The 27,890-nt window shown below is 38.9% G+C and overlaps 1 protein-coding gene across 1 annotated transcript; it reads left to right on the forward strand.

Moving 5' to 3' along the window:
• Positions 1-3,842: 3,842 nt before the first annotated feature.
• Positions 3,843-27,575, forward strand: LOC131354387 (corticotropin-releasing factor receptor 1-like). The gene is made up of 14 exons (XM_058392002.1): positions 3,843-4,663; positions 5,865-5,955; positions 6,948-6,992; positions 7,080-7,199; positions 10,814-10,899; positions 12,913-13,019; positions 17,680-17,800; positions 18,076-18,229; positions 19,239-19,299; positions 20,079-20,151; positions 20,797-20,882; positions 21,301-21,436; positions 22,742-22,783; positions 24,348-27,575. Exons 1-14 carry the CDS (start codon positions 4,637-4,639, stop codon positions 24,486-24,488), a joined length of 1,290 nt encoding a protein of 429 aa, XP_058247985.1. The 5' UTR covers positions 3,843-4,636; the 3' UTR covers positions 24,489-27,575.
• Positions 27,576-27,890: the final 315 nt, after the last annotated feature.

Raw genomic sequence — 27,890 nt, forward strand, 5'->3', positions numbered from 1 at the left:
GTACATCCATGTTAGGTTTCTGTTTTATTTCCTTTTAATCAAATGCTCGCAGGCAAATTCAATTTTGTCTTTATTAAATGTGTCTCATTAAACATGGGCTGTACTTTTATAGCTTCATCTTCAAAGGCTATTCAATACTGTGGCCTTTTCTAGTGATTTACATTTTCAATAAACATTTAATTACACTACACCTGAGCGTACAATTGCATTAAAGGAGACACCAAGAACCAAGCCTGAATTCTCAAATCTGATTGGTCGGAAGGTGAGGATTCATTTTCTATAACAGCCAACCAACAGGTTTATAATCAGGCTGCCTGAGGGTCACATTTGCACCATCTATATCTATTTGGGCCACAATATAGCCAATCTTCTTGCCTGTAGAGAAGCCTATAGTGATGGGGCATCCCATCACTAGAAGGACACTCTTGAAGGGCAGCCATTAAGGCTACTTCATCTCATATTCCCCAACCTCACAGTCAAATTTAGAGTCAATTGTTAGCAAAAGCATTATTTGAAGTCTGGGGGTATCCCTACAGCCTCAACTGGGGGTTCTGCATGTGTACTTATTACATGGTTAGAAGACCAGCGGTGTTTCGGACACGATATATGAAACCTGGAAGAACGGTCCAGTAAAAATGACATTCTGTAGATCCATACTTTGGGAGAATTTGACAAGGGTCCCTTGACATCATGTAGCGCATGGGATAAGTTGATTATGACTATGAGATTTTGAACTATATACCAGATATTCTGCCTTTAAGCTTCTCAAACAATGGAGGGATATGGTGCCTGTCAGTGGTGGATCTGTCAGAGATGACTTGTGTCATGTATCCAGCCCTTCAGGCTGATGGCAGAAGGGCTGGACTCCATATCCAAGGACCACCCAAGAGGGGGTTTGACTGACATGCAAAGCAACCAGTTTGTTTTGTTCAGCATCATGTTTAGAGGTACCCATTGTCACAGCTCTAAAGACAACAGCTTCCTTCTTCCATGAGGGAAGTGTAGCATCACGTGTCCAGATGGCCAGTTAAAGAACCCCCAGACATTGTGTAGAATTTAACCAATCAGATGACAACTTATATCCCTCAGACGTTCAGCTGACAGCTTGTGGGTGTGACGTCTGAGGCTGAAACTAGAGATGACTTGGGACTGAAGTGTCCACAAAAACACCATTTCAATTCCAGTTGGAAGCCATTTCTCATTATTCAAAGGGCAAAGCTTGAGCAGTTATGTGAGTTTCTCCAGTTGGCATCATGAACATATGACACATTTGTCAAAATCATAGATAAGATAGACTATAATATACACTGATGATCTCCTCATCATGGCACCTGTTAGTGGGTGGGATATATTAGGCAGCAAGTCAACATTTTGTCCTCAAAGTTGATGTGTTAGAAGCAGGAAAAATGGACAAACATAAGGATTTGAGCTTTGATTTTGATGAAGGACAAAATTGTGATGGCTAGACCACTGGATCAGAGCATCTCCAAAACTGCAGCTCTTGTGGGGTGTTCCCGGTCTGCAGTGGTCAGTATCTATCGAAAGTGGTCCAAGGAAGGAACAGTGGTGAACCGGCAACAGGGTCATGGGCGGTCAAGGCTCACTGATGCATGTGGGGGACGAAGGCTGGCCCGTGTGATCCGATCCAACAGACGAGCTACTGTTGCTCAAACTGCTCAAATTAATGCTGGTTCTGATAGAAAGGTAACAGAATACACAGTACATGAAAGGTCAGGGCTGTTTAGGTAGCAAAAGGAGGACTAACACAATATTAACATAATATTATGCCTAATCTGTGTATTTCTAAGTCATTGTTGAACAGTCTTGGTAAGAAATGTGAAGAAAATAGCACCACCAGAACTCCTGTATTTATACATAATCAGCAAATTAATACCAAACTGGAACAAATATAACTGCTTTATAAACGTTTGGTAAAACTCAAGGCTGCATTTAATCGCTGCACTGGATTTATATTTTCCCCCCCTGCAATTTTAATCTTAGTTAATCTGCCTCTTGATGGATTATACAGTATGGCACTGGGAGGAATATCTGCGAAAAAATGTCCCTCGTTATGGGGATGCACGGCACTGCGTCTGCATATTCAACATTTTTTCTCTTATTACTTTAAACCAAAGTAACTTGTGCTTCACGACTTTGGTGAAGGTCTCACTGACCTGTGGATATCCAGCTTCACAAAAACATGGCTATATACGTAAATGTTTTTGCATGCATACACACACACACATAAATAGATATCTTGTAGTCTATACTGGCTATGCTGCAAAAGTCATTACATCATCACACACACACACACACACAGATATGTAGGCTATGCTTGTTATGTTTGTTATGCATTTGAGAAGAAATGAAGTATGCAGTATTCAGAACTAGAAAGGTGGCTAACCTGCTCGGTCACTTTTTATCTTTCACATGATCATAAATGCACACACACACACACACACATGCATACATATAGTTGTGCTTCCACTATCTACACAAAGAGGTCAAAGTCACCAGAGTCTTCTTTTCTATTGATGTGTGTGTGTGTGTTTGGCCAAAGGTGAATGGTTAACGCATTTCCTCCACCATTATTTAAACAAATGCTGGAAATCTAGAATAAAATATTTCATGTGATTTCGGTTAACATTAAAATAGGGACCTGCATTTATACAAAATCTGCATTATAAATAATGACGATTAATAAAACATCAACCTCGCATTCCTGATGTTTTCTAAATGATTATTCCTGAATGTAGGGGCGATGTAAGAAAAATATCATGGGTAGGACTGCATTAAGTGAGCAAAGTTCTCAGGATGGAGTAAACTGCTTCAGGAGATCAGCAAGATTGACTTCAGCTAAAGCATGTCTATTGGAATTATTGATTTTTAACCCTTTGTTCAGGTAGTTACTGTGTAAAATTAGAAATCTTCTCCCACACTGCCGGAAGATTTATTCGGGATTACACACAAAAAAGCAAGTGAAAACAGAGACAGTGCTTCAGGTTTATTGTAGAATTAAACACATCACATAATCTGCATTAGTAGCAATAAAGTAATAGAAGTATTGTTGCAGTTGTTGTCCTTCTTCCTCCTCCTCTTCCCCTTCTTCTTCACTAGTAGTATACATTCAACAGGCATAACATTATGACCACCTATGTGGCCAAAACAGCCCTGACCCGTCCTGCACTGTGTATTCTGACACCTTTCTATCAGAACCAGCATTAACTTCTTCAGCAGTTTGAGCAACAGTAGCTCGTCTGTTGGATCGAATCACACGGACCAGCCTTCGCTCCCCACGTGCATCAGTGAGCCCTGGCTGCCCATGACCCTGTCGCCGGTTCACCACTGTTCCTTCCTTGGACCACTTTTGATAGATACTGACCACTGCAGACCGGGAACACCCCACAAGAGTTTTGGAGATGCTCTGATCCAGTCATCTAGCCATCACAATTTGGCCCTTTGTCAAACTCAAAGCTCAAATCCTTACACTTGTCCATTTTTCCTGCTTCTAACACATCAACTTTGAGGACAAAATGTTCACTTGCTGCCTGATATATCCCACCCACTAACAGGTGCCATGATGAGATCATCAGTCTTATTCACTTCACCTGTCAGTGGTCAGTGTAGTATAGTATATCTTCTTTTGCTTAGTAATCAGTAGTCGAGTTGTTGTATTTGTTGTAGTTGTTCTTCTAACTCTTCCTCTTCATCTTTGTCTTCTTCTACCTCTTCTAATTATTATTAGTAGTAGTAGTAGTAGTAGTAGTAGTAGTAGTAGTAGCAGCAGCAGCAGTATATTGATTCTTCTTCTAATTCCTCTTCCTCTCCCTCCTCTTCTTCTCCTCCCTCTTCGTAGTAGTAGTAGCAGTAGCAGCAGCAGCAGCACTAGTAGTAGTACTAGCCATTAGATTAAGAAATCTTCGGGAAGTTTCCCCCGTGCCCCGGTCCCTGTCCTCTGTAATCCTCCCGCGGGCACGTGGGCCTTGACCGGGACACCTGCAAGTCCGGCGCCTCGAGAAGCGATTGAGAAGCGTTTAACGAGCCTGCGTACAACGGAGAAGGATGACAATGAGACACTTTCCATCGGATATTGTGCAGCTGCTGGGGTTATTAACGGTCAGCCACGCCCACACGCGTGCCAATCAAAGCATGCCTCTCCTCTGAACGTCAGGTTGCGGGTCTGAGCGCGCGCGAGACGGTGCGTGGATAAACTTGAAGAGAAAACGGAGGCGATCACTGAATTAACGTGGGCTCGATTAAATGGGCAAAACAATCAACTGAAAGAAGAAAAAAAGACAAAAATTATTATGAACTTGCCTTCACATGCACTGGATATTTCATATCAGACTTCTGTGCAGTTTGTTTTAGTTTGGATATATTTTGCGGGGAAAACTTGTACTATCGACTGGAGAATGCTGCAGTGTTTATCTCGTGCAACAGCTTCACGCGCATACGTGGGTTAAAAAAAAAAATCTCCTCATTTCTCTGTGCATGGGAATGTGACAGCTCTCCAAACATGACAACTCATAAGCATGGGGATGGAGACTGCTTCACATTAACGACGCACAAAATACCCCAGGAAACCTCTCTCATGTCAGACAGGATGTGGCTGAACTGATTAACAAGTCTGAAGAAAATGCCTAGGATCTGCCTAATGTTAAAGGTGAGAGTTTTCACTTTTCCTAATCCATTACACCTGAATCAGCTCATTGTGAAAGCCCTCCAGGCGGCGAAACATGGGTGTGTGTGTGTGTGAGTCGCTGAAATGTGCAAGATTGTCATTTGGTCTGCAATTCATGAGAGAATTGTGTTATATTAAGATGTGATTGCTTGCTTTGCTTACGTCATGTTTCTCTTGATTTCAGTGTGCCTTCGCTTTAACACAACCTATGAGCTCATTAGCAATCCCTTAATTACGCAAAACTATATGCGAAATAACAGTTATTCAACAGACAGTAAGTTTTAAGTAAGTTTAGTTGATCTGCAATGCTTATACTATAAATTAAGAAAACATGACAGAACATGCTGTTAGAGAAACATAATCAATCAATCAATCAATGTGTGATTTAACAGGATGAGCTCAAGAAATCGCCTTAAAATGGATTAGTTTACAATCACAACACATGTCCAGAGGTTTTATTTCGTTAACAGGCCATGAGGGCAATTTGTCAGCATTTTATATTAGTAAAGAACGTTATGGAACAATATAGTTGCACATTTCATGTTGTCATCGTGGATCTTTCGTGAAACAAGCTAAATCCTGGTGCTATAGTAGCTACTATTAGCTAATACAACTCTAAAGAAAACTTTGTTGGGAAATGTAAGTGCTCACACTAACTCCTTACAAAAACTTTGTATGACGTTCATGTTATCTAGCTCGTGCAGCCAAACGAATGGTGTTGCTATAGAAACGATGACGATCTGTCAGAGCCGCTGTTCTATATGTATGTAGCCGTGTTAAGCTGTAAAATGTTATAAACAAATATTATCCTAAAGAAATTTCCAGCTTCTGGGTGGTTACAATAATATCGATACTGGTATTTATTCCATCCATTCAGTGAAGGGTTTTTTTTTTTCTTCAAAGTTTATGAATCCTCGCGCATGCCGATGTGATGAGCGCTGTGTTTATATTAGGCTTGTTATTACACGCAGACACAGAAATCTGAATCGTCAGCTGATATAGACTGATATGAAGTGTTGACTTTGGCTCGGGCGCAACTTGTTCGTTTCTTAATATAGCATGGGCGAAGATTCATAGATGGAAAAAAAAAGAGATGTGGGATAAGCTGAATGCAAATTGTGCTAGATGAGAAACTCTTAACTTTTTTTTATCTCTCTATCTTTCTCTCTCTTTCTTTTCTCAGGTTTTGTCACTCTTGTCCTTTGTGGTTGTGAAGGTGTCAGCTGAGCTCACCTGTGATGCCGTACTAATGCTGGCTTCTGGAAACCACACATGTGCGTGTGTGTGTGTGTGTGTGTGTGTGAGAGAGAGAGAGAGAGAGAGAGAAAGCATCTTGAATCTCGTATCCAGCCTTTGTTAGCGAGTTAGCTCAAAATTTATGACAATTCCATGGGACTTTGAAAGTCTTTTATTGATCAATAAAAGACTTTCAAAGTCCCATGGAATTGTCATAAATTTTGAGCTAACTCGCTAACACAATATTATATTAGCATATCAACCATGATACAAAGATAACACAATTACATTTTTTTAAGCTTCTAATGGCTCTACAAGTGACATTTGTTTACTCACAATTTCAGTAGTGTTTTTTTCAATAGCTCATGTATCAAAAAAGCTGACTAACATAGCTAACTAGTTAAACAACTAATACAAGCTAGCAAGTTGGCTAAGTTGTGTGTCAACAAAATTTAAGTTTATGGAAGACGTACAAATATAAAAGCTACAAAATGGCTATGCTTTTGTTTTAGAAAACAAATAAAGCTGTATTACAAGATGTTATGGAAACTATTACATGGGGAAACTTCTTTCGTATTAAAAAGATAACTAACTAACATACCTAAGAGGCTAAACAGCTAATTGCTAATTAACAAATTACATAAGCGTTCTATCGGTGGATGTGAGGACGACCTGGCAAATTTATTGTTAAGATGGTCATGTTTGATATGAAAAAGCAGACTGACTAACAGATAGCTAGCTGGTTAACTAATGCTAGATGACGCTAAGCTGCTTTTATGGCTTGTCATGAGAGTCAGAAAATAATGTTAGCTAGCTCAATTAAGTGTGTAAAAACTCCTGGAGTGACCAGGATGCCATGTTTTCTTAAATCCCTCACCTGTTAACTCTGATTTTGAGTAAACACTGAAAAGAAAAGCTTCTCTCTTAAGATATTTTATTTACATGTTGGTTCTTTAGCTAAAATCGGTTAGTAGTTTTGTGTTGAACTCTGTTTGCGTGACTTTCTTTCTTTGTGTCTCTCTTTAATCAGTGTACCATCTGGATGCTGCTAATCACTCTGACACTAATAACTCGGGTATGTGTCACGGTTATCGCTGTTATCTGTCGTGCCATCTTTTTCCACCGTTGATGACAGATTAGTAATCTCCCGCTCTTTGTGTAGGTGTATTTTGCAGAACAGCTATCGATGGTATCGGGACCTGCTGGCCGCGCAGCGTGGCCGGGGAGATGGTGTCTCTTCCGTGTCCAGAATTCCTCTATGGAGTCCGATACAACACCACCAGTAAGGAAAGATTTGAAAACATCATACTGGGTTGACCAAAATATCTGAATCAAAAAAGCATGGCATAATGTCACAATAGTTTTGTAAAGTGTACAGGCAGCGTCTCAAGTAGCTAGCTAGTTCACTAGTCAGTACGCTGATCGGGGAGTCTGCCATTTTAACATGTCTCTCTATCAATTGCAAAACGCGCTGTATAAACCAGCGAGGGTCGATGCTCACTATGTTTCCTTACTGGAAATGAAAAGTCTCACGGCTCGGGAAAAAATGACGGGCAAACCAAACTCTCAGCCAATTCTTAGACAAATGTAAGCAGCTTGTTATTATTTACAGTAGTAAATGTAGCATGTAGATGTAGCATAACAAAAAAGTGAATTTATTTTTATTTATTTATTTATTTATTTATTTAACTGATAAGGAAACTAGAATATCGCCGGAAATTGAGTCATCAGTGTCTTATTGTGTAGTGAGCCCCAGCTCTTGCACATCATATTTTGACTCGCTAACTAGGGAGCCGATTGAGACACAGCCATAAACGTAATCTCTCTGCTAACGAACAAACAAAACGATTATATTTGAAGTGGCGGCTTCAAGCTCGCTCTCACTTTCTGGCACTGACAGCTGTCTCCTCACAGAGAGAGAGAGAGAAAAAACAAACAACGGGATCAGTTTTAATAACTACACCTTAACTCAAGATCTCTCTCTCTCTCTTATTCTAGATCTTTCTGGTTCACTCTGTATTGTTGCGTGCATCAGCTCCTCTCTCTCCTGCTCTCATCACATCACATCACTGAACACTACACACTGATTGCAGGCTAATATCTCTCTCTCTCACACACACACACACACACACACACACAGTGTCCCTATTCACATGCCATACTCTATGCCCCATCTGCTCTGACCCATTTTGTCCCATTTGCCCCTTGTTTTCCTTTTATGGCAACATTTTTCAGTACTTATTGTCATGGTAGTTAGTTCACACAGCCAACCTAAAACTGATATGATGATGAAAATGAATATAAAAAAAACCAACACTTTTTTGTCTCACGCTCTATTGTCTCACGCTCTATACATCACAGTGTATTTATATATTCATTTCTAACAGGAGTATGTTCTCACATACATGACTAAAAGAGAAAAAGATTATTGCTTTTTTTTGTGTGTTTAGATTTGAATTTATTTATTTTTCTTCAGTTAAGAGCATCCAAAATCCGCTCGGATGCAGATGGGAAAGCACTTGGAGGCACCTCCAAAAGTCAAGGGTGGCTGTACAAACTATTAGACAATATTTATATTTTTTAGAGCAAGGCAAAATGAAACTTTTAGATTTTTTTTGTTAAACAAACAGCCGTGAAGTCTTATCATTAATTAACATTCATAAATAGTTTGTGTGTTTATCTTTCAGGTCTGCTTGTCTCTTTAGCCTTAAGACCTTTGACCCATGCACAAGGATCGAGTATTCAGACCACAGACGTTGCTATCTGTTTGTATTTCCTTAAAAAAATTAAGTTTAATTTAACGTGCATAACCCGATTCTGAATACAAGGAACTTTCCTATAAGTGGTTTCCACTGAGCCTTATTAAGGGATTATTTAAAATATAAACTAATTACATACATGATCATTTTTTTAATTGGTTTTGATGAATCAGCGTAGTCTACAGCGTGCTGTTTAATATTTTCACGGGTGGTCTGCAGCCTGTGTTTCCTGTTTCTGTAGGGAGGATAACAGAAATAGCAAGCAGAAGGTGTATTCTTGGTTATTTTTACTCGAGTATGTTAATGAAGTCAGCATTCAGTACATAGCTAGACTGTTGTCCTGTGTACGCATTAGAGTAAGTGTGTGTGTGTGTTTGTGAATGATCAGGCACCAAGGTATTCTTCACCTCTTTATTTAGTTTTACTGCCCATCAATCACACACACACACACACACACACACTTATATACACACATATACACACAACACATTCAAATGGAACAGAATCTCTTTGCAACGCTTCCTCATAAACACAATAGAAACATGGTCAGTTTGTTCCCCGGTGCTTTTGAGTTCTCAGTTCTGAATGGTTAGCTTTTTGGAAGGAGTCTCCAGTGTCAGTTTATCTTTACTCTCTCTGTCAATGAACAGAGATCAACAGTGTTTTTTTCTCAGCACTGCCAGTGCTAGAGCACTGATAGAAGTCACAATATGAAAAAAATGCAAATAGGGCAGATAAAAAACATCATTTTATAAGACCAGCATGCCCTGAAATGCTTTATTCAGTTAATACCATAGCAGTTTTCCAGTGCTGTGAGTGTTGTATTTATTAAAGAACAACACATCATGTTTTAAAAATCTATTTTTAGTTAGCTAAACTTACACAAAACAAGATGCTAGCACAGTAGACACTGACTTTCTGTAGTAAATTTTATGTAAAAAAATTCAAATTTAAATAAAACTTGATTTAGTATTCAGATGTAGGTTAGTATAGGTTCTAACAAAGTATAATATCTGTACAAGTCATTGTTTAGGATATAACAAAGTCTCTCTATTGGACATATTATTATTATTTATTTGCTTGACCAAGCTCGCCGGTCAATTATGTACAGTCACGTCCGGACAGGGAAAGTCGAGTGGGAACATAGCTGACCTGCATTTTCGTTTTCGTGCAGGTCAAAGGGTCGAGTAGAGAACAGCGTGTCTCATTCTCTGGACCCTCGCCAAGCCTCTTGCCATCTCTGGCAGATGGGTGACGTCAGTCTGGAATCCGCTCAGAATAGCAGCAGGAACTACAGGAGGGAAATATCTGAGCTAGCATTATTATAGGTTTCCTCACAAAATGCTAGAAAAATAGTGTTGATTTAATAGAGCTATAGTCAGTAAGACTGTTAAAAAGAATTGGCACAAATGAAATTGTTTGAGTTTCTTTGGATTGGTGAAGTTTTCGATTGGTCCTTATTCTCGGAATTTGTGTCTTTACCCAGTTGTGAAGGGGTTTAGCAAATACACCCTTGATTGCTGTTGGGATTAGTGGGAGGTGCTTGTGCATTTGTTTATATTAGATTGAAAGAGTATTAGGAAGAAAAAGGATTCAGGATCGGTGAAGTTTTCAAAGTTTGGGATTGATCCTTATTCCCAGAATGTGCGTCTTTACCAAGTTGTAAAGGGGTTTAGCAAATGTACCTTCGATCGCTGTTGGGATTAGTGGGAGGTGCTTGCACATTTGTTTTGTAACAGAATAAAAGAGTCTAGTATTAAACAGTAAGAGGCAAAAGGATTCAGGATTGGTGAAGTTTTCAAAGTTTGTGTCTTTACCCAGTTGCAGATTTGTTTAACAAGCTGGTACATGAGATGCTTGTTTTTCTGCTTTTTTTGTATTTTTAACTGTTATATCACTAAAGAGAGTTATCTGTGGTTTGCCCTGATGAGTATGTTTACTTAGCTAGCATGAAAATATTTGGTGTAAGCTAGCTAGAGTTGCTCTGTTGGTGATAATACAATATAGGTTACTAAAAGTAGCTTGGAATTCTTAAATAATACACCATTTTGCTTTAAAGATCTAAAGAAATCTTCAAAAATGATGAACAAAATAAGTTACATATATGACATAATCTGCTTCATTTTCTGTCCCATAGATAAAATCTTCCGGAAATGTCTATCCAATGGGACCTGGGCCTCCAAAAGCAACTACTCTCAGTGCAAAGCAATTCTTAATGTCCAGGTATTTCACTACACAAACTACACAAAAACGCAGACAAGGACAAGGAAGGACTTGTACAACCAAGTAGGGATATCATACATTATGAATTTCTGTTTAATATAACGACTAGAGCCACACATAACTAAGATAACATCCCGAGGGACGTCTAGATAAACAAGCCACAGCAAATCAGCCAGACAAAGTAATAAATGTGGGGTTAGATACGGCACTCCCGAGTGACCTAACCTCTGTAAAATGGAATATGAGAAGCTGGAGAGATTAGACGCAATATTAGATGAGCAATTAAGGCTTTCACATTCGTTCAAATACAAATGTTATGAATTTCTATTAGTAAGCATACACTAGTTTTCTGTACACTTTCATCCAAAATGGTCTCCAGGAAATGGGTACAAAGAACGTGGGACGCAAAAGACGTGTGTTTGCTTCTTGCAGCTGTTACTTTCCCTTCCATCCGAGTTTACCTCAGTGATTTGTGACGTTGTGAGGTAAAACAAAACAAGAGGGTGGAGCTTCATTTCAGGGTAGAAAGCAGAATTTTGTCTTATCTAGGCTTTTCATGTTAGCACTGTTGATAGTATAGCGAAGTACAAATGATATTTTTGGATGCGTGATAATGTTCTTAAATATACACCTACAAACATGAGTGCACATTTATTTCTTTTGCCCCCACTGCCAGACATTTAGCACTGACACATTCTGCTTTATAAGAGCAACCGCCTGTGTGATATTAGCAAAATATTAATAATAAAGACATTAAGGAAAGAATGGAGAGAGTGAGTCACGGCTGTATTCGCTGTGAAAACGCCAGTAGCGCATTCAAAACCACATTCATCAAGGTCCACTTTCACCCACAAGTGCCTCATGAGTCACTATAATAGTCAGAGATCCACATTTAAGAGTGGAGTCAGGTCTTGAAAATATCTTAATAAACATTGTAAGGAGATTTTGGTTGTCTAATCACTCCCACAAGAGCAATAACAATTTCTCTAAGTGCTTGAATATGGTTATAGCTTATGATCTTTACCAGTCATCAGGCATCAACATGGCAAATTCACTAGTCATATGCTACTGTAAAGATTTTTATAGCTTTTTTGTTCAGTCTATCCAAGTTGTAAGGATTTTCTGATCACAGAAATGAACACAAAGTCAAACATTTTTCAAAATTACCTCAGAATTTACGCAGATTTAGGCTAAGAAACGTTGTGTGACATCATTAAAATCATGTGCGTCTAACATGAGTACAGTTACCGTAGGAAAGCTTAAAAGAAGAATCCTGTGCTTGAGAATTCGGCAGTTAAAGTAGTTTTCGGAACAAAACAAAGCACCAAAAAATGTAAGCTGCATCGCAAATTTTGCAAGATGTTGAAATTTCAGCGAAAATTAACATTTAGAAAAATTGTGAAATTGTGAAAATCAAGCATTTTTGTCCACAGCAGTTCCAAAAAAAACCCAATTACTGGTTAGAATTATTAACAAGCATCAACTGCTACCAAGCTTGTATGTGGATCTAGCTTTTAATAAATCTTTGTTACAAAATCATAACTTACACATTTTACACGTTTTCTCCCCCACTTTTAAAACTACTTAAAGTTTTCACACTTGGTGTGAACTCCAATCAGATATCAGAGCAGATATGAGCTAAGCATGATCCTATCTCATACTATCGCCCAAGGATGTTGATTTCTACTTGGCTGCAATTCATTTCCCGTAACAGATATTTATCTTTACAAGCACAGTGTTGACTGTTGTAGCTTATGGTTGTAGCGTAATTGTTGTAGCTTATGGTTGTAGCGTAAGTGTTGTAGCTTATGGTGTGTAAAAATGGATACACAAAATACTGTGTACTTAAATCACATGTATGTTTAATTAAACTTACATTATATTTTCTGTGTTTAACTAAACATTTATAAATTGACAAAATCTTCTTCCAGGTAATGTTGGTTATTTTGAATATATGAACATTAGGGTGTGTATGTGTAGAAATACAGATAGACATTTTCATGTGTGTTGCAGAGGAAAAGCCGGCTGCATTACCGAATCGCTGTCATCATCAACTACCTGGGCCACTGTCTGTCACTGTTCACTCTCCTTATCGCCTTCATCATCTTCTTACGACTCAGGTGAGGCAAAACAAAAACATACACAGACACAAAATAAATTTGAATGAAATTTCTCTCACAATGCTGTTGAACTAGAAGAACCGCAGGTCCATCAGCCAATCAAATCATAACTATATATTAATGAGCTTGTTCTACAATTATCTGGTTTTTATAGTAACACCTTGCACAGGGACTCTAATTTTTGGGAAGGAGTCTCCGATGTCAGGGTTTGAGTATTTTTTTTCAATTACCTTCAAAAGAAAGTGAGAGAATGATGTTTTTGTTGCGGTTATAACGTAATCGATGACTTGCTACTATGGCATTAAATGTAAGGTCCGACTTATGGAACGTTTTCAATCAGTATTAAGAAATAATTCATGTTCTGTCTGTGAGTCTTGATATATATAAAATGAGTCTGTTGGCTTTTAGTGTGTTTTAGACGTGTTTAGGGTGTTTTTCCCTTCCTGTTGGATAATCGTTTACAGAAATTTAGTAGTTGAAGACCAAATTTGAGCTGCTTTTTAGATAAACAAGCACTTGGAGCATCTCAGCAAGTGGAAATGGGGTTGATATCAACATTTACTTTGAAGATAGAAACATTTGTGATGAGAAATGTTTTTGTTTTATGAATATTTAGGCTAGGTAAAAACAGAAATACTTACAAATTCTTAAGGCCCTGAGTGTCTACTTACATATGAGCTTCATATAAACCACCACTGTGGAGTGTGACAAGAAAAGATTTCTGGAAAAAAGATATTTACAGATAAAAATGACAAGCTAACATATTTTTATGACTGAAAAGTTTTAATAGATAGCAAATGGGTCCCCATCATAGTAAAGCATAGTAAAACATTACTCCCTCACTTGTAGATTATTTTTCAAGTGTTTTATTCTTTGCTTATACATTACGTTCAAGTGATCAGAATTATATAGTAAGTGAACATTTAATTCTTTTAATAATGCGTGGAAGTTTAAGGTTAGGGCTATGGGAGATTCAGGACCTTTAGAACCCAAAGCGAAGCTTGTGATATGAACATATAATGATGCATGATGATGTTTTTTTCTCTGCGTGTCATCTCCCTGCTGCTTTTTGGTCTAGAAAACTTTTGAACCTCGGACATGCTTTAGTTCAGCATCTTAGAATAACAATAGGACTTCATACACAGGGTACAATAGCACAGTGTGTGTGTGTGTGTGCACCCTGTGGGATCCAGTGTGGGAACAGTTTATTATTATTAATAATAATATTTGTAATTTATTAATATTATTATTATTATTATTATTATTATTATTATTATTATTATTATTATTATTATTATTATTATTATTATTATTATTATTATTGATAATAATAATAATGCACTTAATTAAAATAAAAAAAGTTCTTCAAATAAAATCAAATAAATGTAATAGTCTGTCATTTAAGACATACAGTAGAAAGTACAATAACTATTTTGTTTGTTTATTAAGGGCATTGCCTTACTTTTCTAAAGAGATATAATTTTTTTAACGGTACACTTGCATAAATTTCCCTCACATGTAACTAAATAACTTGCTAGCTTTATTGCTTGATTTTTTCCGGAACAGACTGAGCATGTGCGTCTCCTCATGAACGATGAGACAATAACATGACTAAAAGGAGGCTATTCTCGGTTCTGTGTTATATTTTCCAGTTTATTTTTGTTAGTAAGAAATAAAACTCGACTATAGCACTTTTAAAGCCTCAATTTTATAAAACTGTTTCGGTCTAATAGTGTTTAAGCATCCTACTGTTACCTGATGATTTAGATTCTAAAAGCCTGAGCTTCAGTAGCTACAGACATCCTTGTAGGTTTTAACAGCAGCAATATATCATGGCATTGCTGGGATACCAACGAACGTGAACAATTGCTAGCCTTAAAACATCTGCTAAGTCAACATTCAGCGGATAAAAGTGTTCAGTTTGGTGGGATGAACTTTTTTTTTCTCCCAGATTGCTTGCACTACCAGACCTGATATATATAAATATAATGGGATAACATAGGCAGTGGTGGGAAAAGTATTCAATTCAGTTCATTTGTGTAGCGCTTTTAACAATGGACATTGTCTCAAAGCAGCTTTACAGAAGTATAGAAACATAAGTTACTTAAAAATTAAGTTACTATTTTATCCCTAATAAGCAAGCCTGAACGGTGGCAAGGAAAAATTTCCTGAGATGATATGAGGAAGAAACCTTGAGAGGAACCAGACTCAGAAGGGAACCTCATCCTCACTTGGGTGGAAAAAAACGTTTAATTAAACATTAGTCAAGTTTACAAAAAGAAATTTGAATCATTTGAATGATTGTGCTAACTAAACAAGTGACCTATGCTGAAGTAAACAGTATATAAAGCTAAGTAACATTAGCTCGCTTGCTAACTTTTTCTGTTTGGGTTATTCACGCATGCTAGCTCATGTTGATTCTTCCATGTTTCTAGCTACATAGTCACCTAGCAAAGATCCCTCTTAGTCATTATTCTATTGAGTCTTAGCACTACCGAACATCTTAAGATGCTGTGAAACATCGAAAGACCTAGCTAGCTAGCTAGTCTGGCTCACTCAGCTAGCTGACAGCATCCGTGTCCATGGTCGCATAGGTCAGATGTTAAGGTTTCCTGAAGAGAGCTGAGAAACTGTCTGCGCTTTCTCAGACATAGCTACAGTTCTGTGTGAAGCCCACGTATGTATCGTGATCGTATTAAACAGCAGCATTAGATGCAAACCTTTTACTCTGAGAATACATTTGTTCTATTTTGGAACACTTGAACCATTCTGCCTCTCCTACAGGACCTTCAGCGAAAAAATGTGAAAGTTTGTTATTTCGGCGCTTGAACCCTAAACACCATATGTTAATGCCGTGGAGTCATCAAGCACTCAGCAGTGGTTTTATCCCTTAATTCTCCTCCTGCTTGGAAACGTTTTATATAATCCTGAACAGTTTACGGATCACACGCCGGCAGCAGCTGTCCTGCTCCATCTGTGCCAATGGAAACAATTTGTTTAAATGCTTTTCAAAAACTTTTATAGCCTTATAAATCGGGGCTCGAAGCCAGCGCGATGCCCAGGCATTAGTGGCTGTTTCGTGTGTTTGCCAGGCGAATATGTTGCGTCATCGCTTGTGCTGCTGTCACCATAGCAACGAGTAGTTAATCAGGTTAGTCCATGGACTCAAATATCACCCGTAACGGCCATATTAGAAATAAAAATATGAAGTAATTCAATTTTACTTTGTTTTATGGCATAAAAATTGATTGTATGACAAAAATTTCCGTTTGTTTGTTTGTTTTTTATTATACGATTTCATTCATTCACTGTTATTATTGATTTCTTACTTTTTGAGTTAATACTGCATATCTAATGAATTCTTCATGTATTTATGTTTCTATTAAACACAAATTCCAAATTATTTCTTAAAAAATAAGACTGAAATTTTAAGAAATTTTTAACCTTAAGAAATTTGAAACTTTTGATTTGTGTAGAACATTTTTGTTTCTTTATTTTTATTTTATTTTATTTATGTTTTTCTTTATCAATGAGAACAGTTTTAATCCCATAAATGAATTAAATTTAATATATATTTAAAAAAAAAAAAAAAACAGAAATAAATCACATCAAATAAAAAATTTAATTTTGGTTAAATGAAAAGAAGTTAATTTTTAAATTATTACTTAATCATTTTAGGTCATTTATAGCTAACATGTGGACACGTATTTATTTGCACTTTTATGTAGCTATTATTATTTCTTAAACAATTTCATACAAATAAAAATAACATATTCTAAAAATTTTAAATTGGAATTTGAATGTGGTTTATTGGGTGTAACAAAAAATATTTTTTAAGTAAAAATAAGATTTTTTTTGTTTGTTTTTTTATAGTTGACATCTTAACACTTTATGTAAAGTTCATTTTAACTTTATTTATTTCTTCAGGCAACGCTGAAGTAGGTTAAACGTCACACGGTGGAAAGGTGGCTTCGTGCTATATTTAGCTCGCAAAGCAACGAACCTAGCATGATCTTTTTAAGAGCCACTCTCATCCATCATACACACATGATGTACTGAATGCTGAGCTTCTGAAAATATCCTGCCAGAGGACAGCATCTAGGGATCTGGGAGTGGAACGAGCCATACGGTGGGAGATGTAATAAATAATAAATAAATATGAAATATAAATACGTTCTGGAAGTGAGAGACCTGCCCTAGAGTGCCTGAGGTTGTCTTTTAATATTGTGTGTCAGATTTATTTTTAGCCTTACGAACTCAATGCCCGAGTATCTTCATATAAGACGAATGTGTCGTTGTGAATATCAGGATTTTGGATTATTTTTCTATTATTTTAATCCAATCACAAACCATAGAAAATCATTACGCAATCTTAGAAAGCATTAAAATTATGATTATGGAAAAGAGTTGGTGTGATGAAGTTAAGAGTTAACTGCTACTACCTAATTACGACTTTATTAACGAATGATGTCATACTTTTTTTATCCTGTTATAGTTACATTTGCAAGGTAGTTCCTGATCTTGTTCCTGATTTTCTGTTCTCCTGAAGTCTCAAAAGAACATCCTGAAACTGGAGACTCCTTCCATTCTTTCAGCTTTACAGAAAACATGACCGTCTCAGTGGTATAATCCTGTCTCTCTTTCTCTCTCTCTGCATCAGGAGTATTCGTTGTCTAAGGAACATCATCCACTGGAACCTCATCTCCGCCTTCATCTTGAGAAACGCGACCTGGTTCATCGTTCAGCTCACCATGAACCCCGACGTACACGAGAGCAACGTGGTGAGATAGCAAAAATGTTGATGTGACATACAGTGTGTGATCCCCTTGGAACTAGGGCACTACTGGAGTAAAAGCTATTTATATTTCATATTTATTTATTTATTATTTATCGCCTGCTGATCGTAGGGCACTCTCGAGTCAGCAGATGCTGCAAGAGTTGAACAATCTGTCCAGCTGATAACTGTGTCATCTGGACAAGTGAAAAAGCACTTTGGGGGGCTGATGAAGGACATTCCGACTAATGAAAAGTTTGTCTCTCTCTCTCTCTTTTTAAGCCATGGTGCCGTTTAGTGACAACGGCATATAACTACTTCCACATGGCCAATTTTTTCTGGATGTTTGGCGAGGGCTGTTATCTCCACACGGCCATCGTGCTCACCTACTCCACCGACAAGCTCAAGAAATGGATGTTCATCTGCATAGGGTGGTGTAAGTCTCTATAAATCTCATCATCAGCGTTGAAACAAAACATTTTCTGTCACTCTAGCAACTTAAGTCCAATATTTATGCAGGAAAAGTTCAGGTCTTCAGAATCGGGTTACGCACGTTAAGGGTTATGTATTCAAATCTAAGGTTGCTAGATTTTTTCTTGACTAGTATCATTTTTTTTAAAGCAGCTTGACACACAAGCCTTTAAAACCCATGGGAAAAATAAACAGGAATAGAAAATGCTGACTGAAGAAGGAAATAGAATTTCTTCTTTGCTGACTAATGAAATACAACATAACCTAAAAGCAAGAGACTGTTTAAATAATACAGCGGTGTACACTGATCAGCCATAACATTATGAGCACTGAGAGGTGAAGTGAACGATCTCCTCATCATGGCACCTGTTAGTGGGTGGGATATATTAGGCAGCAAGTCAACATTTTGTCCTCAAAGTTGATGTGTTAGAAGCAGGAAAAATGGACAAGCGCAAGGGTTTGAGCTTTGAGTTTGATGAAGGGCCAAATTGTGATCGCTAGACCACTGGATCAGAGCATCTCCAAAACTGCAGCTCTTGTAGGGTGTTCCTGCTCTGCAGTGGTCAGTATCTATCAAAAGTGGTCCAAGGAAGGAACAGTGGTGAACCGGTGACAGGGTCATGAGTGGCCAAAGGTCGTTGATGCACGCGGGGAATGAAGGCTGGCCCGTGTGATCCGATCCAAGTGCTACAGATGGGTCCAATATTTATGCAGGAAAAGTTTGACATATTCAGAGCCAGGTTACGCTTGTAATGGGTTACATATCAAAATCACATGCAGCGATATTTCTTAATTATTATTATTTAAAGCATCCAGATCACTGCTTTTAAACACAATAACTTGCCTTTAAAACTCGTAGGTAAAAAATTAGGGATAGAAAATACTGACTGAAAAAGGAAATAGAATTTCTTGGTGTCTTACGTTTGAGTTGAAGGTCAAAATCATGTGTAACTGAGACACGCCTGTGTGTTTAGGTATTCCTTTCCCTATTATTGTCGCCTGGGCCATCGGAAAGCTGCACTACGACAATGAGAAGTAAGTGCATGTTCAAATTAAATTCCAGTTGTATGTTATATAGCATTCCTGATATGTACACTATATTGCCAAAAGTTTTCGGACAGCCCTCCAAATCATTGAATTCATAAAGACATGGATGAGTGAGTTTGGTGTGGAGGAACTTGACCTGGCCTGCACAGAGTCCTGACCTCAACCCGATAGAACACCTTTGGGATGAATTAGAGGGGAGACTGCGAGCCAGGCCAAAAGGTCTGTCTTTACATGCACATGAATGTAATATTGAGTTGGCCCACCTTTTACAGCTATAACAGCTTCAGCTCTTCTGGGAAGGCTTTCCACAAGGTTTAGGAGTGTGTTTATGGGAATTTTTGACCAGAGCATTTGTGAGGTCAGGCACTGATGTTGGATGAGAAGGTCTGGCTCACAGTCTCCTCTCTAATTCATCCCAAAGGTGTTCTATCAGTTTGAGGTCAGGACGAGGATTGAGGTGAAGTTCCTCCACACCAAACTCACTCATCCATGTCTTTATGGAGCTTGCTTTGTGCACTGGTGTGCAGTCATGTTGGAACAGGAAGGGGTCATCCTCAAACCATTCCTTTCACTGGAACTAAGGGACCGAGCCCAACCCCTGAAAAACAACACCTGAATTCAATGATTTGGAGGGGTGTCCCAAAACTTTTGCCAACATATTGTATTCATATATGGTGGCAAGTTTTTTTAAAATATATATCATTCATAAATATACATTGTTTTATATATGTTCATCAATGTTTCTGTCTTTTCGTTGTGAATATCAGGTGTTGGTTCGGGAAGAGAGCAGGCATCTACACAGACTACATCTACCAGGGTCCCATGATTTTGGTGCTTATGGTGAGAAGACATTGCTGCATACAGCTACACTGGTGTAATGCAGAGACCTGGTTACTGTATTCCAAACTAAAACAGTCCTAGTATAATATTTCCTCACTGACATCATGCAAAACAAATACCTGAATAGCTGATCAAGATCCTTAACGTCTACTGATCCCCAAAAAAGAGGTGCATGTGCAGTAGGTGATTTGCAAAGAATAATTTGAGTAAGTGGAATTTTATTACGAGGAATCAATACAGTTGAAACACAACACCAGGTCTTTTTCCTGAGCTTCCTGTTTCGTCCACACTGTACTCTCAGATTTCTGTTATTTTTCTGCTGTAAGCCCAACCCCCTTCATGTGTCTGTTCTGAGATGCTTTTCTGCTCACCATGGCTGTAAAGAGTGATTATTTGAGCTAACCATTATCCTTCATCCTGATGTTTGATGTGAACCCTAACTAAAGCTCTTGACCTGCAGCTTCATGTTTTCATGCATTGTGCTGCTGCCACCTGATTGGCTGACTGGATAATAGAATGAATTGTTCTCAAACACTGGAAAAGCTGAGACTTTAGCAAGAGAAATCTGTCTGTCTTACTTCAATGCAATCTGCAATATGTTTTTGTGCTTTGCCGATTAAATAGACTGTCCTCTTCTTCCAACAGATAAATTTTGTGTTCCTCTTCAACATAGTAAGGATCCTCATGACCAAACTCCGAGCGTCGACCACATCTGAAACTATCCAGTACAGGTACATGCAGGAGTGCGAACTCCTACACACACATACACACACACACACTGTAGTTAAAACCTGTAACATGACCGCTATCTTATATAAACCCCGCCCCTCTAGTAAAAGCCATTAATCGTACGGAATTTTACACTTGCTGACATGCATGTGCAGATATAGGATGCTTTTGTGTATTAGTTATGGAGAAACCTTTTACAAAAATATGTATATTATTGAGTTCCTTGAGGACTAGGGGTTAGTCTTCCACCACTGTGGCCCTGGATTCGGTTCCTGGCCCGTGAACCGACCCCAGGCATTGTAGTTGCACATGACAGCTCTCTCCTAGCATCCTGGAGAATTCCTTTTGCCTGAGAAAGTCTTTTTACAGTTGTCAACTTTAATCATATTCTGTCCTTCTCATCGATGTATAAATCCGTAGAAAGGCGGTGAAGGCCACGCTCGTGTTACTGCCTCTGCTCGGGATCACGTACATGCTGTTCTTTGTAAACCCAGGAGAGGATGAGATCTCGCAGATCGTCTTCATTTACTTCAATTCCTTCCTGCAGTCCTTTCAGGTAGGCCTTAGTTACCTGAGCTGAAGGAGTTAAACTGAAGTTGAGCTCAAGGCTCCCAAGTAAAAAAAGCAGGTCTGGAAGCAGTGCCGGTTATTAGGAAATAATTAATTCATTAATAGTAATAATCACAGCATCCTGTCATAATAATAATATATTTCACAAATCTATCTCCATCTAAAATGTCATTAAACTGTCTCCATAGGAATGGCCACAAATTTAATACTCAGAATAATCCAATGTACAGACACAATCCAACTTAATATGGGGTGTGGAAGAGAACAAGCAGAACTTGGGCTGTTTCTATTGGCAAAGTTTGAGTGTGAGTGTCGGTGCAGGAGAATGAGATGTTCCCTGAGTGTAGAGAGAGTGTAAAGAGGCTTTTTTAAATGTCTGATAAGGCGGTTCAGCTGAGGTTTTAGATGATGATGGCTGCCAAATATGGAGGTACCTGGATGGGATATAAATATAGCATGTACGTTTCACTCGCACCTCCAGGGTTGGGGGTTCAATTCTGGATCTGTCCCGTGTGCATGGAGTATCGCATGTTCTCCCTGTGCTTTAGGGGTTTCCTTCAGGTTTCCTCCCCTAGTCCAAAGATGTGCATGGTAGGCTGCTTAGCATCTCTGAGTGTGTGAGTTTATATACACTACTTTATTAGTGTATTGCCAAAAGTTTTGGGACACCCCCCCAAATCATTGAATTCAGGTGTTGTTATTCAGGGGTTGGGCTTGGCCCCTTAGTTCCACTGAAAGGAACTCTTAATGCTTCAACTTCATACCAAGACATTTTAGACAATTTCATGCTCCCAACTTTGTGGGAACAGTTTGGGGATGACCCCTTCCTGTTCCAACATGACTGCACACCAGTGCACAAAGCAAGGTCCATAAAGACATGGGTGAGTGAGTTTGATGTGGAGGAACTTCATAGAGTCCTGACCTCAACCTGATAGAACACCTTAGAACACAAGGGGCCGAGTCCAATTCCTGAAAAACAACACCTGAATTCAATACTGACCGAATTATCGACACTGGAGACTCCTTCCTATTAGGATTAGTTAAACAACAAAAATGTTATACATTTATTATTTCCATTTCATGGAACACCTGCTATTAGTCTCCTTGAACGACGTTACTGTAGGTGCTAGAATGAAATACTGTAGGTTTTAATGTAATGTGACTTCCAGAGCTGCTAGGAACTAATCACCACCTTTGGACTCATCAATGTTTTGGTTTAAATGCCAAAATGCTCTTAATGATGTTTGTTTCCTCTTTTCATTTCATTTCTTCTTTTTCACACTTTTTCCAGGGCTTCTTTGTGTCAGTGTTCTACTGTTTTCTGAACAGCGAGGTAAGCGCAGCAGCTGACTGAACCCGCCTATAACTGAAAATATTGTATGTTATTTAACCAAGTGATTACTAAATATGGACATAACAGCAAAGGAAAGCATTAATGCTGCCAGGCCAAGCATGAATCAGATTCATTTGGGGAAAAGATGCAGGAAGGTGAAAGAAATTTGTGAGACTTCTGAACCAATAGAAAGGAAGTGCTCTCTCTGGACCAGCTACCAGGCCGTGGACCAGTACCGGGCCGTGGATCATTTGGTACTAGGCCACAAAGAAACAATAAACGTATAATTTTATATATATAACTTAAAGGAGAAGTTCACTTCCAGAACATAAATCTACAGATAATTTCCTCACCTCCTTGTCATCCAAGATGTTCATGTCTTTCTTTCTTCAGTCGTAAAGAAATGATGTTTTTTGAGGAAAACATTTCAGGATTTTTCTCCATATAGTGGACTTCAGTGGTGCCCGAGAGTTTGAGCTTCTAAAATGCAGCTTCAAAGAGCTCTAAACCATCCCAGGCCAGGAAGAAGACTCTTATCTAAACAAGCCATCTATCATTTTCTTAGAAAAATAAAAAATTGCATACTTTTTAACTACAAAAGCTCGTCTAGCACTAGCTCTGGGATGCACGTCTGCAATGCTACTTACTAGGTAATCACGTTGAAAGGTCACCTGTGACGTAGGCAGAGCTACAGACCCAGTGTTTACAAAGCAACATGCAAAGACCAAGGAAGTACAAATAAGTCCAACGCTCTTTACTAACAAAAAGATACATATAACTTTGTGATGTTCCACACAACAACAACTTCGGAGTGGTCCTCCTTCTCCACACTAGTAAACAATGGGCCTGTAGCTCTGCCTACATCACACGTGACCTTCCAACGTGATCACATAGTACATAGTGTCGTGGACGCGCATCCCAGAGCTAGTGCTAGACGAGCTTTTGTGGTTAAAAAGTATTAAAAAATGTATTTTTCTAAATAAATGACCGATCATTTGGCTAGATAAGAGCCTTCTTCCTGGGCTAGGATGGAGGTTTAGAGCTCTTTGGAACTGCATTTAAACTGCATTTTGGAAGGTCAAACTCTGGGGCACCATTGAAGTCCACTATATGAAGTCCACTATTCTTTATGACTGAAGAAAGAAAGACATGAACATCTTGGATGACAAGGGGGTGAGGAAATTATTTGCAGATTTTTGTTCTGGAATTGAACTTCTCCTTTAAAATGATATGTATTTTTTTTTTTTTTTTTTTTTTAAATTGCCACTTCCGCCCGCACCTCACTCCCACATTTGACGCAGTCGTGGGTTTTTCCATACATCAGTGTGTCCGCAAGCTAACCCACGCTACCCCTATCAAGCCCCCCAGATCAATTATTGTCCGGTGTCAAACCGGTCCATGGTACAAAAAAGGTTGGGGAACCCTGCTCTAGACTATAACCAAAATGGAGTCTCACCTTCTCACCCAATTTCAGGAGAATCTTAGTTATAAATCACACACACAGAGCTACAAGTAATACCACCCGTCTGTGCTGTAACACACATGTCTATGTGTCTGTGGACAGGTCCGCTCTGCGGTTCGGAAACGTTGGCACCGCTGGCAGGACCATCATTCCATCCGCGCACGAGTTGCCAGAGCAATGTCCATTCCCACCTCGCCTTCGCGTCTCAGCTTCCACAGCATCAAGCAGTCCACTTCTGTCTGATAAGGGGACATTAAAAAAAAAAAAAAAAGAAAGAAAGAGGCAGGCACTCTATCAGTGAGGATATATTTATTCCTCAGGCCATGTCTGGAAATACAATGAAGTGACCAGTAAAAGGCTCGGTATGAAAAGACATTACAAATGAAGGCAAGACTCCGCAAAATGGACCATTCCGTGTTGTTGGAATGTTTTCCTAAGACTCTGCGTGTGTGTTATTTATAATCGGACACTAGGAGTGCGACAGCTATTACATGGCCCAAGCTTTTTTCATCAAACTAACTGATTCCACTCTGTTCACTTCAGGTAATCAGACAGAATGCTAGTTTTACTGACTGACTAGCGCCCAGTATCATCTTCTGAGTGTATCGATGAATTAGCTTCTGGTGTCGCCTAGTTGTACAGAAGAATTTGGCTAGTTAGCTTTGAGGACGTTCCCTAAATTTAGCTAGACAGCTTTCTGTGGATCATCATGTCCTTAAATGTGAAAAGTATTTTGATTCTTTCCTTCCTTAAACATGAAACATTAGCTAGGTTTGTTTGGGAGATAAATTCACAGCTAGCTGGCTAGCTAACATTGTTGTTGGTGAACTACTGATTAAAGATTTTCTGTTTGGGGAAAAAAATAAAATAAAATCTAAACTTTTTTTTTTGCACTTAAAAAGCTTATTTTTAGCTTAGCTTAGGTAGCTTAATTCATATTTATCAATAATATGCAATAATGAAAGTTTAATGAAAATAATATCATAGGCGGTTACTCATGGAAGCAGACGTATTTAAACCACATCAACAAACCCTCAAGTGGAATCAGGAAGCCATTTTGACCCTTAAGTATTTCCTCTCTATTTAGAGACCTTATCTTGGCTTTGTCCATCCGGACCATCCAAAAGTCATCCTTTTTATTTTGATAAGGATTTTTTTTTTATTTCAGCCCATGGTAGCTTTGCAGACAAACATCATTCCTCCCACCGCATTTGCAGCTGAACAAACATCTTATTCCTCCGTCTGAGGTCCATGGGGCTAAATGCTAAAGCATGAGATGCAGTGTTGGCAGTATAAACAAACCTGCCTTAAAGGGATATTCCACAGCAGACATGGAAGTATTTTGTCTGTGTACTGTATATATTAGATATTTCATTTTTAGCTTCAAATCTAGCTAACAGCTAAAAGATGATGAACTGTAGGAGTTTACACATGCTGTACATGTCTACCCCAACAGTGAGGCTGTACATGTTCAACCACACACACACACACACACACTTCAGTATTGTATTTCAGTCAACCTCATGAGATCAACTTACATCTATAGAACACAGTCTTATACGCGAGATGTGTGCGACTTACTAAATATAAATGAAATCTATTTCAATAGTATGCCAGCTGTGAAGCATGGTGGTGAGAGCATCATGGTGTTGGAGATATTTTGCTTGCACTCACAGAGAAAGGAATGAACTCCCAGACTTTCTGTACGTCGTAGAATTGTTTGTGTTTTATTATTATGACGTGGATGAAGTTCAGACCAGATTTTATGACTAATGCAAGAATGCAGGCAGCTACGTAAGTGAAAATCTGTATGTTTGGTTACAGATCATTTGTCATATATTGATATATAGATAGAGATTTAATAGAATAAACTTCATATTTTAGTAGTAGGATCAAGTAATTCTTTGCATCAATATACACAGATCAGCCATAACATTACGACCACCTGCCTAATATTGCGTTGGTCCCCCTTTTGCTGCCTGACCGGTCGAGGCATGGACTCCACTAGATCCCTGAAGGAGTGCTGAAAATGAAATGAAATGAAACGGCCTTTATTTGTCACATATACATTACAGCACAGTGAAATTCTTTCTTCGCATATCCCATCCTTGGAGGTTAGGGTCAGAGCGCAGGGTCAGCCATGATACGGCGCCCCTGGAGCAGGGAGGGTTAAGGGCCTTGCTCAAGGGCCCAACAGTGGCAACTTGGCAGTGCTGGGGCTTGAACCCCTGATCTTCCAGTCAACGACCCAGAGCCTTAACCACTTGAGCTACCACTGCTGTGGGATCTGGCACCAAGATGTTAGCAGCAGATCCTTTAAGTACTGTAAGTTGTGAGGGGAAACCCCCATGGATCAGACTTGTTTGTCCAGCACATCCCACAGATGCTGGATTGGATTGAGATCTGGGGAATTTGGAGGCCAAGTCAACACCTGAAACTGGTTGTTGTTCTCATCAAACCATTCCTGAACCATTTTTGCTTTGTGGCACAGCACATTATCCTGCTGAAAGAGGCCACAGCCAACAGTGAATACCGTTTCCATGAAAGGGTGTACATGGTCTGCAATAATGCTTAGGTAGGTGGTACATGTCAAAGTAACATCCACATGGATAGCAGGACCCAAGGTTTCCCAGCAGAACATTGCCAGCCTTCGCCTCCCACAGGCATCAATGATCCTTGGCCACCCATTGTTCCTTCCTTGGACCACTTTTGTTAGATACTGACCACTGCAGACTGGGAACACCCCACAAGAGCTGCAGTTTTGGAGACGCTCTGATCCACGCTTGTCCATTTTTCCTGCTTCTAACACATCAACTATGAGGACAAAATGTTCACTTGCTGCCTAATATATCCCACCCACTAACAGGTACCATGATGAGGAGATAATCAGTCTTATTCACTTCACCTGTCAGTACTCGTAATGCTATGGCTGAACGTCGTATGTTCACACGAAAGCCTTTATCTATAAACAAGGTTTAGTGAGAGCAGCGTGACCACCAGAGGGCGCTGTTATGTTCCAAACCTTTGGTCTGCTGCCTTAGCCGTTTGATATTAAATACCTATTTGGAGTTTTAAATGATATGTGCATACGCTTGTGACAAAAAAAGAAGCAATGATTAGACTGACAATGAAGGTATTACTGCCTTCTTTAGATGAGAGAATGGAGATTGAGATGGTCATGACACTTTATCCTGTAGATTTTTGTCTACTCGTCTCTTGCTGTAGGATACATCCATACTTTAATCAAGTCGGTTCCTTTTAATAATATTCTTAAAGCATCTTTACAGAACCCTGGACATTGGGTATGGTGAGGAAATACTTACTGAAAAGACATGACGTAGAAACCTTGTGAGGAACCAGCCGTTAAAAAAAGGGAACGCGTCCTCTTCTAGCTGACAGGCGGATGATAAAGCTGTAATATATGAAGGCAAAACAAGTGTTTCGATATGATGTTCAGTTCTAAATAAAGTGTCCTGGTTTGAGCACAAGACAATCTTCTGAATACAGCAGCAGTTTGTAGTTGAACTGTAGCAGGGTTATAACCTGGTATACACACACACACACACACACAGAGAGAGAGAGATCGTTATAGAGAGAGACAGACAGACAGAAAGAGAGAAAGAGACAGGACGAGAGAGACAAAAA

This window comes from Hemibagrus wyckioides, linkage group LG01 (genome assembly GCF_019097595.1).
Source record: "Hemibagrus wyckioides isolate EC202008001 linkage group LG01, SWU_Hwy_1.0, whole genome shotgun sequence".
In the NCBI taxonomy this organism is placed as follows: domain Eukaryota; kingdom Metazoa; phylum Chordata; class Actinopteri; order Siluriformes; family Bagridae; genus Hemibagrus; species Hemibagrus wyckioides.

Excerpts from the sequence above, each read along its gene's own strand:
- LOC131354387 (XM_058392002.1), top strand. The coding sequence starts at position 4,637 with ATGCCTAGGATCTGCCTAATGTTAAAG. Across the intron at positions 5,956-6,947 it reads GGCTTCTGGAAACCACACAT|TGTACCATCTGGATGCTGCT; the intron begins GTGCGTGTGTGT and ends CTCTTTAATCAG. Across the intron at positions 17,801-18,075 it reads ACGTACACGAGAGCAACGTG|CCATGGTGCCGTTTAGTGAC; the intron begins GTGAGATAGCAA and ends TCTCTTTTTAAG.